General features: G+C 50.1%; 1 protein-coding gene across 9 annotated transcripts in view; it reads left to right on the forward strand.

Moving 5' to 3' along the window:
* Positions 1-13,370, forward strand: part of ACIN1 (apoptotic chromatin condensation inducer 1) — a 39,393-nt gene extending 26,023 nt beyond the window's left edge. For 2 of the 9 annotated variants that reach the window (XM_004010335.6, XM_042252965.2), the window contains 11 exons: positions 4,385-4,526; positions 7,979-8,021; positions 8,878-9,011; positions 9,106-9,258; positions 9,784-9,925; positions 10,256-10,401; positions 10,654-10,761; positions 10,900-11,007; positions 11,219-11,543; positions 11,653-11,753; positions 12,436-13,370. In XM_004010335.6, coding sequence (XP_004010384.4) covers positions 4,385-4,526; positions 7,979-8,021; positions 8,878-9,011; positions 9,106-9,258; positions 9,784-9,925; positions 10,256-10,401; positions 10,654-10,761; positions 10,900-11,007; positions 11,219-11,543; positions 11,653-11,753; positions 12,436-12,762 — 1,729 coding nt within the window. In that variant the 3' untranslated portion in view covers positions 12,763-13,370. Of the gene's footprint in view, positions 1-2,453; positions 2,902-4,384; positions 4,527-7,978; positions 8,022-8,877; positions 9,012-9,105; positions 9,259-9,783; positions 9,926-10,255; positions 10,402-10,653; positions 10,762-10,899; positions 11,008-11,218; positions 11,544-11,652; positions 11,754-12,435 lie in introns of those variants that run through there. The other 7 variants (XM_027971630.3, XM_060418559.1, XM_027971629.3 and 4 more) reach the window with 5 other exon arrangements.
* Positions 13,371-13,923: the final 553 nt, after the last annotated feature.

Raw genomic sequence — 13,923 nt, forward strand, 5'->3', positions numbered from 1 at the left:
GAATCCGCCTGCCACTGCAAGAGACAGTTTCCATCTCTGGGTTGGGAAAGATACCCTGGAGAAGGAAATGGCAGCCCTCTCCAGTATTCTTGCCTGAGAAATCCCACGGATAGAGGAGCCTGCCGGACTCCAGTTCACGGGGTACGAAAGAGTTAAACGTGCCTTATGGACTAACAACAACATCACCCATCCCCAATCCCCATGCGGTTACACTTTCTTTTCAAAGGTATCAGAAACATTTGTGTAAGAACTTAAGTAGTGGAAAAGGAGATGCCTTTTGTCTAAAGGGGACTACCAAGAAATGCTGCGTGGGGCTCTGACACATAGCTAAGGAGACTTTGGGACTAGTCCTGCAAGTCGATTGAGTCCCCCTTTTTGGGACAGTTTCGAACTTTCCTCTTAGAAAAGTTTTGGTAATTCTTAGATCCCATAGGTTTGATCATGAGGAAATAGATGACACAAATTCATGTCTCATGAAGCCCAAGGATAGCATCGTAAAATTCTTATTCTTGAAAAAAATGACATAGAATTGCTATTAAAATTCTTCCTCCAAGGAAGCCACTTTTGGAAAGGCGTATTGGCAGCTGAAAGTATTTTAGGACAATTGATGGACAGGGAACATGTATTTGAGGATGTTTGAAGGTAATGTTTCTCTGTAGGGTAATGGTCTTTATGGGAATTCTGTCTAAAAAATATTAAGGAAACTTTTAATGCAGCAATCGTTTATTAAAGTATCTTACTTGGACCCACAATGACAACCTAATTTGGATATATTTACTGAACATTTCTTTGTGTTAGGCTCCAGGCTAGGTGTCCCTGACCCTGAGGAACTCTGCAGGGTAAGGGGCAAGTAACCAGAGGGCACTAGACAGTGGCGAGGGCATTGGTGGAAGCAACAAACCAGTTATTGCCTTTACATCATAGAAAGAGCAGTCTGCACTCTGAGGACACTGAAAAGCTCCATAGGTAGTCTCAGATGAGATAGCGGCCTGTTAAACACACATGCGTTTTATACATATCCTTGCCTTGACTTGGGGTGTCTTCCAAACCAGGTTCCTAAGGGCAAATCCTTATCACACTGTTAGATGAGATAGATAGTTATTATCCCAACTTTACAGATAAAGAAACTGATACACAGAGAGGATCAGAAACTCAGTATCACTTGTGTGCTACTTGTGTGAGGTGGGTCTGGGTCCTGGATTGAGCCCTAGGCCATTTGACTCCAGACTCTCAATCTTACTGAGCCAACAGGGACCACTAAGTGAAAAGTAACTGTGGTGTGATGTATAAACGTGACTGCTCTAGCATGCAGTTGGTGTGTACATTTAAGATTTTAAGTAGCAGGGAGGAAATTTCATTCCTAGCTAAAAGCTCTGTTATTATGAATGAGATAATATTAAGCTTTAGGTTAAGAATCCAGAAGTTTGTTCTACTGTTAAACCTTTACTGCGACTAGGCTTTGGAAAGGAGCACTTTTGTAGTCAACAGATGAGCATTTTGAGCATCTACTGAGTGCTTTTTTGAATGGGTAGAGACAGCTTCACATATTACATTAGTTCAGAGATGCCCATGATTAATCATTTCTGTTAAGTTCCCAATCACTTTTTGCCCAACAGATCTGCACACACCCCACCCCGTTCCCAGTAACAGTTCTCTGACTTCCCTTATGTACTCCAGAGCCCTCACTTTGGAGCCCTTGCTCCAAGAAGAGGCCTTCATGCTTTAGGCAAGGTCCCCTTGCCCTGTTTATCTTTTTCTTTTTGGCTCCTGCAGACCCTGGGGCAGGGTGACCTTATTAAAGACTCTGTGAAACAAAGTTGTCTGTCTTCTCTTTAGAGATACCTCTCCCCTCCTTTACTGGTAATTCAGAAAGCACCTCTGCTTATTCTTTCCTTTCATCTCCCTGAAGTAGTAACACGTGGTCATTGCTGCCGTAAGCAGCCAGTTACTATATAGTGATTAGATAGTGCCAAATCTTATCCCACCTTCCCACCTTGAGCCAGCTGATCAGTTTTCAATGTTCCATGCCTGGCTTCTGGGATAGAGGAAGATGGACACCTAAAATATTGCTCATGACCCTCCCCTCTGTCTCTGTTCAACTTTGGCCGTGTTATCTTCCTTCTTACCATTTTTTCACTCCCAGTTCTGCTGTTTCCTTTCTTTCTATTCTCTGGAATCTTCCAAGCAAACAGCTGTAACTTTGTCCTCTCCACCCAGCCCCCTCCCCCGCCCCCCAGGAAGACAAGGAGAGAGCACCCTTTCCCTTTGGGGTTAGGCCTCGTTAGCTGTTGTAACCTGAGAAAAGAAGGGAAAGGGCCAGGCCTATTGAGCCAGCAGTGAGCTCCGAGTAGCTTGCCAGAGGATAAGAACCTTGCTCACTCAGCGCCCTCCCTCTCTCCTTTCTCCTCCCCTGCTGCAGCAGGGCCCTCCCCCATCCGCACACACAGGCTGCTGGGTAAGTGGCAAGATGGCTCCCCTGCATGTCTCCGGCTGATCGCCACCGCTCCGCCAGTACAATAGAGCCAGCCACTACCAGCAGCCTGGCCCTCCTCCTCCTCCTCCTCCAGAGAGACCAATCCAGCCGAATTCGGGGTTTGCCGTGAGGACTTAACGCTTATCTCTTAAAATCCAGATCTATTTTAGCCTCCCCTCACCACCACCACCTCTCCTTCCATTTACCATTTTTTGGATCCCAGTTGCTGCATCTTGATTTTCTCTCTCTGGATCGGGTGGCTGGGGAGGAGGTGGTGGGATCTTGGGACAAGGAAGGTGTTCTGTTTTGTTTTTTTAAATTTTTTAGGATTTTTTTGTTTGGTTTTTGTTATTTCTTCCATTCCAGAAAGGGATAAACAGCACTTCCAGGGGGAGAAAAAAAATCATGTTATCAGAAAGCAAAGAAGGGTGAGAGCTTCACATTTCCATGTATCCTTTTTCCCTACCGCTCTAGCCCTCCTCATCTCCCTTCTCTTCCCCATGGCTTTCATTCCGTCTTTCGTTTTGGTTTGTTTTCAGTCATTCTGCTTTCCCCCTTTGTCCTTCCTGCCTGATTTCTAATTGGCCTCACTTGCCCTCTCTGTGTGGGAAATAGGTATTTTTTGGATGAGCCTTTTCTTTAGATTCAGGCAGTTGAATCTCGTGTTTCTGTGGGAGCCTATTAGCTGGGGGCACAGTTCCGATTTTCTCCCCACCCCCCTTCCCGTGCATCCCTCCCATGCTCTGGGGAGGCTGTTCTGACCTCTGAGTGTCAGGCAGCCTGTCGAGAATGCCGAATTTTCTGGTGCTGGTTATCAGCCTGTGGAGGCTTGGCTTCCCCTCTCTTGAGACTTAGAGAGGGGACCCTGTTCATCTTGATTTGTTCCCCGCCCTCCCCTCCCCACCACAGTGTTTGGGTGGTAGTGGGGGTGAGATTAGAGATACAAGTTAGGGATGAAGACAGAAAAAAGAAGTTGGGAAGCTAGTTTATCTGAAGTGAACCTCTGAGATTCATTGCCTGCAGTGGGACCCTACTTGTGTGATTTGGAGGGGTGGGGGAGTGGGTTCAGTAGGGGGCGGGGGGACCGGGGGGAGGGATGCGTGGTGTGGGGGAGGGTGTGTCCTGACTGGGAGGCCTGCTCTCTTTATCTCTTGGAAGTTGGAATAAGGGAGTGGGAGAAACTGGGCGAAAGCCGAATGTAAGAACAATTCCTACACCTCTGAGCAGGTAAAAGTGGCCTGGTTCTTCTCTGAGCTTTCATACTTTGGCAGTGTTAATTTTTCCTTTTTGATTAGAGAGAGTCCTTGAAGCTTGAACCCTCACCAGCCCTACTCTCCCTACAGCCCCCACCCCACCATTTCTCCATTCCTGGTGTCTCCAGATCTGTGGGTCATTAGGCTTTTACCCTAAGCAGTTGATTAAACAACAAAGTTGGGGTCATTTGCTACAGCCTTGGCTGCTCTTTCTCATCTTTTTAAGGACTTGGGCTTCCCTTAGTTTCTCATGCAGTTTGGGAGTGCCCGTGACCACGGGCTGGGGATGCCCTGGGGTTGTGGGCAAATAACAGTCACTTTTGAGGGACTTTTCAGAGAGGGATGTTGCTCCTCTTCATATGAGAAGAGTACTCTTGTGAATTACCTAAGAGCATTGGAGTCCTGACCTCACACATCACAGCTTTATCCCATCTGGGCAGTGGGAGGATGTGGTTGCTGTGATCTGTGCTCTTTCCCCTAGGAAAAAGGTTGTCTGCTTTTCCATTGGGGGCAAAGTCTCTAGATTGATCTGAAAAGCAGCCCTCCCAATCTCACCCAAGTACTGAGGCATGGAGGTTTCCTTGACCCAAAACCTAACATCTTGTTCTCTCTTCCCCTTGGTTCTTTCCTGCCCCCCCAACCAATCCCCATATGACAGTGAGGAGAAGGAGGAAGTGACCATGGACACAAGTGAAAACAGAGCTGAAAATGAGGTTCCAGAGCCCCCCATGCCTATTGCAGACCAAGTCAGCAATGATGACCGCCCAGAGGGCAGTGCTGAGGATGAGGAGAAGAAAGAGGTAAATACCCAAGCCACCTACTGGGCTGGGTGGGCAGGAGTGGACCTAGGGGAGAGAGTAGAACATTCCAGTGATCCCTCTTCCACAGTGGGATAGCTTAAAAAAGGGACTAGGCAAAGATTTGGATCAGGACAGGGCCAAGGGAGAATTCGCTGGTTTAGCCAGGGAGACCCCGTGTGATGGGACAGGACTCCTTCATCCCCCTTTCCTTGTTGGGGAAGTAGTGCAGTTGGGGAAGTTTGTTACCACCCAGAAAGTCAGTTAATGTCCCTTTATCTAAGACCCAGGCTTAGCTTTCCCTGCTGCCTTCTCCAGCTTCTCCCTGTGGTAGCCCCCTAGCTTTCCCTCCTTTTTAAAACATGCTGGAGCTCAGCGCCATCTAGTGGGCTTTGGTGGATCTCCGCTGACCACCATGCTGAGGAATTTTTGTTGCTGATCTGCCCCCCAGTGGTCTTGTTGAAAGATGAAGCTACTTAGAAGCCAGCTCCTGGGGTGATCCCAGAGGCCCCTTGGCTATTTTTGTGATGCCTCAACTTACTTTTGGGGCATACATGTTATTTTGTGTCCTGCACCCAATTCAGGGGGCTCCTCACATCAGAGCCAGCGAAGTCTTCTTGACTCTTAAAATAATTAGAGAAAGAATTAGCTGGGTTTGGGACTAGAGTAACAGGGTGGGAGGGACTGTTGTGTGTGTAGCCTTTCTTTGGTGTGTGTTGCGGGGGTGGGGGCCGGTGAAAGTGATTTGATGTGCAGAATATTATTTATTACAAGGTCCTTCTTCCCCGTAAAACTTTGTCCAAGTACCTCATGTACGGTAATCCGCCCGTAAAATATAACCCTGCCCAACTGGCCAATCGCTGATGCCGCCTCTTCCTCTGGACCCAACCGCTGCTACTGAGCTGCCCAGTCAGAGCCGAGTCTGCTATCCAGGTGTCTTGGCCAGAGGGGGGCATGTGTATGGGATCCTGTGATGGGCCCCCTTTTGCCTCCCTGCCTTGCTTACATCAGGGGGCCAAGAAGAGCACTGTTCTGGAGAGACTTGTATTAAGAAAGCAAAAAGCATTTGGAAAGGGGTGGACTTGCATCATCTCCCTCTTTGGGACACCCCAAGAAGAGCTTGTGTCAGTGCTGGGGCGCCTGCCCACACGCCCTTGCCCTTTTGAGGACTGTGGGTTGCCTTGTTTGCTGCAGACTGTTGGGATCCCCAACTAGGGCACCAAGACCTCCTAAAGAGTCAATGTTTGTGATCACAGTGCCAGCTGTAAAATACCAAGTGGGGCTCTCGGCTTAAGCTGTGACGACTAGGAACCCTGCAGAGAAGTCTAGGGTCTGAGCCCAGGGATTTAATGCTGATGACAGCCCAGCCATGTATCATCATTTGCTCATCAGATGGACTTTCCTTTGGTCCCTGTTGTCCATGGTGAAGGGCAGCATGTTGGTTGCTCCAACTTCTCCTCCATCCCTGGAGGCAGGGGCTCATCCATCCACCTGACTGGAACCACTGTCTCAGCTGGAGTCCCTGAGGAGATGCCACACACCACTCAGAAGAAAAGTATTCTGACCTTGCTGCTGAATGTGTGCCAGGTCCTGGGGCTATCCACCTACTACCCCCAGGCTGCCTTCAACAGAGGCTTCATGAACCCACTCGGTGAGAGGACCCCCTCCCCAGTTACAGGCAGAGGAGAAAGGGACTCTGGAGTCATCACCTGGATTCCAAGCACTGGGTGGTGGTGTTGCTGCAGCTTGCCACTGGTGGACATAGGGTCCTGCCTGCCTCTCACGATGAAAGGCCAGGACCATTCCTGCTACTCACAGGCCATCTCATCAGGGACTACAGGATGATGCCCCTACAGGGCCAGAACTGATGTCTCTGCCCCTGTTCCCCCTGTACCCCTCGCTGAGCCTGGCCACCGCCAGTGAACTGTCTTGACATCATGGAAACTGGGCAGCGTCCCCCCACACGTTTCCCTCCCGCCCCCGTGCGCCCCTGGGAGGACTCTGGCAGTGCCGTGCCGACCACCACGCCGTGCGCCCACCTTTTTTGCCAACCCAACCCCCCACCAAATGCAGAGCGCCTAGCAGGGAGGGCTCATTCTGATTGGACCGGCGGTTGACTAGATACAGTACACAGTGAGGTGCGATTGGCTGAACTGAAGATCCCAGGTGTGAGATGGTACCTGGAACATTTGTCATATTCCTAGTTTATTTTCCTCTTTATTTTCTTCTTTCTCCTCTTTTTTTAATCTTTTATTTTTATTTTTTTTCTTTATCTTTATTCTGATTTCTTTATTGGATTTATTTATTTGGTTCATGTTCTACCTGTTTTAATTAAGACTTTTTTTTTTCTCACTAACTTACCCATCAAGAGCGGCCTGGCTAGGGGTCAGGCTGGCCCTTAAAGGAGACCAAGGAGACTTGGTTAGACAACACAAACGGGGCTGGGGGTTGGATGGGGGAAAGGGATTTCATCAAGAGGGCTCCTGCCCTACCCTTTAGAAGGGTGGTAGGTCTTAGTTTTTCCAGAAATAAGCACCTAAATCTGAAAATGCTCTATTCCCCTTTTCGCTCTCTCTTCCTCTTTTTGCTCTGTCCACAGTCTTCCACTGAGTGTTTAGGGGCAGAAACTTGCTCAAAAGCAAGTTTGGAAGTTTCTGGTCATTGACAGAGCCCCTAAGGCATAAGCCCTGTTTGGAGATGACATAGTAGGGCTCTGCTAGAGCTCTGTACAGTGGTCGGAAAGTCTGAAACTTCCTGGGTACTGTCTGCCCTTCATAAAATCTGTCTTTACCAAAGACACCTTTAAATTCTTTCTGCCGGCACTTGGCTTCAGAGGCTCCTCTCCAGTGAGTCTGGTGCTGCCCTTTTCCACAGTGTGGCAGCGATCCAGGCAGTTTTAACAGTCTGCTGTCCAAGCTGCTCAGAGCCACTGCCAGTGGATGTCAGGCTGGGCATTGAGTAAAGGAGGAGGGTTATATCGTCACAGTTGCCATCCCAAAGTTGGTTTTCCTTGTTTACTCATATTTTGCTCCAGTTAGCAAGGAAGACCTTAGAAAGACTAAATAACTCAGTTTTGGGCATAGCTTGTTGGGTCTCGCATCCTCTCCATCCATAGACACCAGTGGAAGAGGGCATGACCAGTGCTTTTAAGGGGCTGGGAGGCCACTGAAATTCTTCTTCCAGCTTATTTCTGGTTAAGCTAATACATAGGTGTGGTATGGACTAGATGACTTTTCCCTGCTGTGATGTTTGGTTTTATTTTTTTCTCTAACTTGCATTGATTCTGCTTCGTTTTTGCCGTTTGCCGCTTCTGTTTCGGTCTGTCTGTCTCTGTGTCTCTATCTCTCTGTGTCTTTGGAACCTGTGCTAAGACTGCCCCATCTAACCTCCTTTCCACCTCTCTGTGGGGTGTGTCTCTTTCTCTTTTTTTTTCCCCCCCTTTCTTCTCTATACAGAGCTTGCTGCCCAAATCATTCAAGAGGAAGATCTCCGTTGTCTGTAAGTCTAGCCCCAAATCCCTGATGCAGGTCCAGAGCACCATAAGACTCAGAGTGCACAGAGAGACAGACTTCCATTCTCTCTCAGTGGCATTCTTGGGTCGCCCCTTCCCATCCCAGCAACTCTACCCAGCAAATCTATGGCATAGTTAAGGCTCCAGTTTATAATTCAGAACTTCATAAACAATTCTTGTTATTTTTCCCCAATTTCTTTCTTAACCCTAATGAGATACACTGTGAAGTGTCTCACCATTACTTATCCATAGTCCTGCTTTTTTCAGGAGTAGGCTTGAGGGATTCCTATAAAATGCTTACCAGTTTATGCCTTATTCTAAGAGCACATCTGAGAAAAGGAGAGTTCCCACACCTCAAACAGCAACAACTTGAGCATTTTTCAATGAAGAACTCTTTTTAAGTTGACAAAAGTGTAGTATTTAATAGATCTTTATGACTTAAATATCAATCTATTAGTGTTAATACTATCTAAAGCATAACCAGGTCATGTCATGATCTAAAACTAACTTGAATTTTATTATCATACAGTCTTCTCATTCCCATGTCATCCTCAGTATGTCTTCCCCAGTGCTTTAGGTTTTTCTACCAGTAAAAGTTTAAATGCTCACCAGCCTAGTTACTTCTCCCTTTTTGCCTTCAGAGATCAGTAGTTTTAATCTTTCAGGAAGTGGCTCCAGGCTTTCCATTTACTCTGAAACACGATTTCCCCAGTCCCCCAAAGTGATATCCTTAAGTTAATCTTTCACTAAAATTCCAGTTGAAGGCTATCTGTGGGTGTTGTGGTGTGAACCAGCAGAGAGCCTGGGACCATCTAACTGTGGGGTCCTGTTTCTTGGGGACAGCAGCTACCAAGGGGGTGCCGGCTGGAAACAGTGACACAGAGGGGGGCCAGCCTAGTCGGAAGCGGCGTTGGGGAGCCAGCACAGCCGCCACCCAGAAGAAACCCTCCATCAGTATCACCACCGAATCACTCAAGGTGAGGTGGGAGGGGCCGGGGAAGGGAGGATGAGACATGCGGTGGGAGTAGACATGGGCCCAGTGTAACGGGGTGGGGGGTATCTGTGTCCCAGAGCCTCATCCCCGACATCAAACCCCTGGCGGGGCAGGAGGCTGTTGTGGATCTTCATGCTGACGACTCCCGAATCTCTGAGGATGAGACAGAGCGTAATGGTGATGATGGGACCCATGACAAGGGGCTGAAAATATGCCGGACTGTCACTCAGGTAAGGCTCCTGTGCCCCACTTTGGGGGAGGGGGGTCTGAATGCAGAGTAAGTTGCTAAGTAGGGAGCTAAGGTGGAGCTCTAGAAGGGAAATCTGTGCAGAGGGTTGGCTTAATTGACCTTTGTAGGGGTCCGCAGAATACAAAATCTAACCTGTTGCCTGTAATGAAGTTCTGTTAGAACACAGTTAACACCAGTTTATATATTTTTCTCTATGGCTGCGTCCGTGCTATAATATCCAGAATTGACTAGTTGGAACTGTATGGCTCACAAATTCTATCATGTTTACTCTCTTGCTCTATACAGAAAAAAATTTGCCAATTCATGCCTTAGTTTTCCTCATGGGTGAGTTAAGGTCTTACCAGTCCCAGGACCTGGCGGAGGTGACCCTAATAATGAAATCTTCCCCCCACTGGAAAGAACACTTGAGGCTGACTACCACCATCTCTCCCCAAGAAACCAGAGGCAGGAAAGAATATGCCGGTTTGGTGTTGAAGAATCCCTCTGTTAATCTGATACCTTACAGGTGGTACCTGCTGAGGGCCAGGAGAATGGGCAGAGGGAAGAGGAGGAAGAAGAGAAGGAGCCTGAAGCCGAAGCCCCTGTACCTCCCCAGGTCTCAGTAGAGGTGGCCTTGCCGCCCCCTGTGGAACATGAAGTCAAGAAAGGTGGGTGCAGCACTGAGTGAAACGTGTGGCTCTTTGAGATCCCAGAGCACCTGATGTGGACCTCTTACAGCATCGAATGTCTTCTGCCTTGTGTTGTAGTATTTTACACATCTGTCTTGTTACACAAGCTACTTGAGGGCTAGGTTCGAATCTGTTTAATCTTTGCATCCCCATAATGAGGAGATCAGCCTGGACTGTACCTTGCACAGTGCAGGTACTCAGCACATTTAGACAGAAGAGTGACTACCGGTAGGGAATTTAAAAGTCCTGCTGAAGGCGAAAACCAGCATTGCTCCCTGCTGAAAACAATTCATGTGCTCTATTTGATAGTGACTTTAGGAGATACCTTAACTCGACGTTCCATTAGCCAGCAGAAGTCAGGAGTTTCCATTACGATTGATGACCCAGTCCGGACTGCTCAGGTGCCCTCCCCACCCCGGGGCAAGATCAGTAACATCGTCCACATCTCCAATTTGGTAAGTCATCGTTTCCAGCGGTGCAGCTTGATGTAGAGTCAGAGCTGTGGACCCGTGTTTCTTAGGTTCAGCTCCTGCATCTGCTGGTTACTCACTCGGTGACTCTGAGTGAGTTACTTAACCTCATAACCTGTCTCATGAAAAATGAGAAAAAAGTATCACCTTTCAGGATTGTCTGGAGTTTGTAGAGAGCCTCACCTGAGCATATTTCTTGCCTTCTTCGAGACCCTGAAGTTTCATTTCCATTGGCAGGTTCGTCCCTTCACTTTAGGCCAACTGAAGGAGTTGTTGGGACGTACAGGAACTCTGGTAGAAGAGGCTTTTTGGATTGACAAGATCAAATCTCACTGCTTTGTAACGGTGAGGGGAAGAAGCTGGTTCTCTAGGTTGTGCCCTATATCTCCTTTTGTGACCAACGTGGGCAGGTTTGAGGCCTTACGGCAAGTGGGAGGGAGGGAAGGCCTGTTGTGACCTTCTGCCTCTCCCTTCCTCCGTCAGTACTCGACAGTAGAGGAAGCAGTTGCCACCCGCACAGCTCTACATGGGGTCAAATGGCCCCAGTCCAACCCCAAATTCCTTTGTGCTGACTATGCTGAGCAAGATGAGGTAAGAAACCAAGGGAGAGGAAAGAGGGGAGGGGCAGGGGAGGCCCTCATCTGCGAGACTCCAGCTGAGACCCTGGCCAAACTGGTGGTCTCTGAGGGTGCTCCTCCCTCCACTTTGGTTTCCTGAGTTGAGCCGTGAGTCTGTTCGCCAGCGCCTGGGCTCCTTCAGTGGCGTGATGTTGTCTCCACCCTTTTGCCTCCTCTGCCCACAGCTGGACTATCACCGAGGCCTCTTGGTGGACCGTCCCTCTGAAACTAAGACAGAGGAGCAGGGGATGCCACGGCCACTACACCCCCCGCCCCCACCCCCAACCCAGCCACCACAGCACCCCAGGGCAGAACAGCGGGAGCAGGAGCGGGCGGTCCGGGAGCAGTGGGCAGAACGGGAACGGGAAATGGAGCGGCGGGAGCGGACTCGATCCGAGCGCGAATGGGATCGGGACAAAGTTCGAGAAGGGCCCCGATCCCGATCCCGGTCCCGTGATCGCCGCCGGAAGGAACGCGCAAAGTCTAAAGAAAAGAAGAGTGAGAAGAAAGGTACTTAGCTGCAGGGGCACAGTACCCACCTGTAAGTGGGGAAGGGACCCAAATGGGATGGGCCACAGGCTCACGTGCATCAAGTCTGAACCACTTCCTTCCACCTCAGAGAAAGCTCAGGAGGAACCACCTGCCAAGCTGCTGGATGACCTTTTCCGCAAGACCAAGGCAGCTCCCTGCATCTATTGGCTCCCACTGACTGACAGCCAGGTGAGTGCCTGCCTTCCCGCCCTGCTCAGAGATGCATCAGGCTAGGGGGCACAGAGGGCAGAGTCATGTGACTGTGGGAGAGAGTAGGCCTCGGTATCCTGTCGGCTTAGGATAATAAGGCAGAGGCTAAGCATCATGGAAAGAGGTAGTTTCAAGACCCAGTTGATTGTGCCCTAGAAAAGCCAGACCCAAAAAGGTAGAAGGTAGACATGGAGATTGGAACTTTGTGTGTGTATCCAAACTGGGTGTGCCAGCCACACTTCTTGGAAGTTGATTTTAGTTAGCTGAAAAATTTGTGTTTTATAAACTCAGCCATTTTTCTGCTTTTTCCTTTCTAGGGATTTTAGCTTTTTTAATGGGGCTTTTTTCTTGATGGGCCTTTTGGGAATTTTAGGCTTATGCTACTCCACTGAAGGAAATAGAGAATTTTTTCACTGCTAAGTAGCTTGGGAAATACTAGAGGCCCGGCATGGATGGTGCTGTAACAGGTGAAAACTGGGAGGGCTTGGGGCTCTGAGACAAGGACAGGTTGTGACTGCTGGGCCCTCTCCCTTCCTGCGTAACAGCAAGGCGGACAGTGATCCTGAGCTAGGAGTGCAGGGTCCAGGAGCTAGGGGGACCAGGTGGGACTGGTGTGAATGGGGTTGAGATGCCTGTTCTCTGCCTTCCCTGCCTGCTACAGATTGTTCAGAAGGAGGCAGAGCGGGCTGAACGGGCCAAGGAGCGGGAGAAGCGGCGAAAGGAGCAAGAAGAAGAAGAGCAGAAGGAGAGGGAGAAGGAGGCGGAGCGGGAACGGACCCGGCAGCTGGAGCGAGAGAAGCGGCGAGAACACAGCCGAGAGAGGGACAGGGAGAGAGAGAGGGACCGGGAGCGGGACAGGGGGGATCGAGATCGGGAGAGGGACAGGGAGCGGGAACGAGGCAGGGAGAGGGACCGCAGAGACACCAAGCGCCACAGTAGGAGCCGGAGCAGGAGCACACCTGTGCGGGACCGGGGCGGGCGCCGCTAGCCGGGAAGACACTAGGGAGAGCTGCAGGCATGGGCCACCCTGCCCCAGGGTGGGTTCAAGGCCACAGAGGGATAGGTACAATCTCCACCACCCTGGAACCAGGGTCGTTCACACCATTTGCCCAGTGCTGAATCTGGCTGCCACCTGTCCCCAAATACCACATGGAGCAGTGGCCACCTTCCCACCCCCTACCCCACCTCCATAATCTGTCTCTTAGGACTCAGCCCTCTCCTCTCATTTCCAGTGAAGTCTGTGAGAGGGAAGAGCTAAGTTAGGGAGGGAGGTATTGGCTGAGAAGTGGGGAACAGCCAGGAGCCCCAAACCTCCCTTGTTTTTTCCTCCATCCTACTCACCACCTCTGGTACTCGAACCCCCCTTTTGGGAACAGCCGGGGCCAGGACTGGGTCACCTATGAGCTGAATCAGCATCTCCTCCTGAGTCCCAGGGCCCCTGCAGTTCCCAGTCTCTTCTGTCCTGCAGCCTTTGGCTCCTGCCCACCGGTTCCACTTTATATCCACCTTTTCCTTTTGTTCAATTTTTATTTTTATTTTTTTTATTATTAAATGATGTGGTCTATGGAAAATAATAAAAATCTGACTTAGTTTTAACTAGTGTGTGATTGAGTGGCTTTCCTTGGCCAGGGCCTGGGTGAGAGCCAAATTGAAGTGGAGGCTGTCTCCTGTTAAGTGCAGCCAGCATTACTTGCATTCCATATGCTTAGGCTGCTCCTTCCCATAGAGGGGACTCCCCATCCCGGCCTCGGCTCTGACCACACCACAGCTGTTCGGCTTCCCCCCTCCCCACAGTGAGGAAGACCCCCTTGGAAGATGACGGTCCTGTCCTGTTGCTAGAGGCAGTTGGTCACCTGCTCACCACCTTCAAGGTCTTCCCATAACTGCCACCAGGGGGCGGCAGCAGCTCGCTCAGTAGGCTTCTGTAAACGCGCTTCCCAAAAAGGCTCCGTGCCCTCCCGCGGATGTCTTGCCTCGGTCCCTGACCTGTTTGTTCCCTGGGCCCAGTCCGCGGACTCCCTGGACCCGTCAGCCGTGCTTAAGGCCCCCAGCCGGCCCGCTACCCTGCCCTCCACAGGTTCCCAAAATGCCGCCTCACGGCCGAGGTCCTCCGCAGTTCCCAAGGCCGGTTCGGGAGCGGCGAGCCGGG

Source organism: Ovis aries, chromosome 7 (genome assembly GCF_016772045.2).
Source record: "Ovis aries strain OAR_USU_Benz2616 breed Rambouillet chromosome 7, ARS-UI_Ramb_v3.0, whole genome shotgun sequence".
NCBI lineage: Eukaryota > Metazoa > Chordata > Mammalia > Artiodactyla > Bovidae > Ovis > Ovis aries.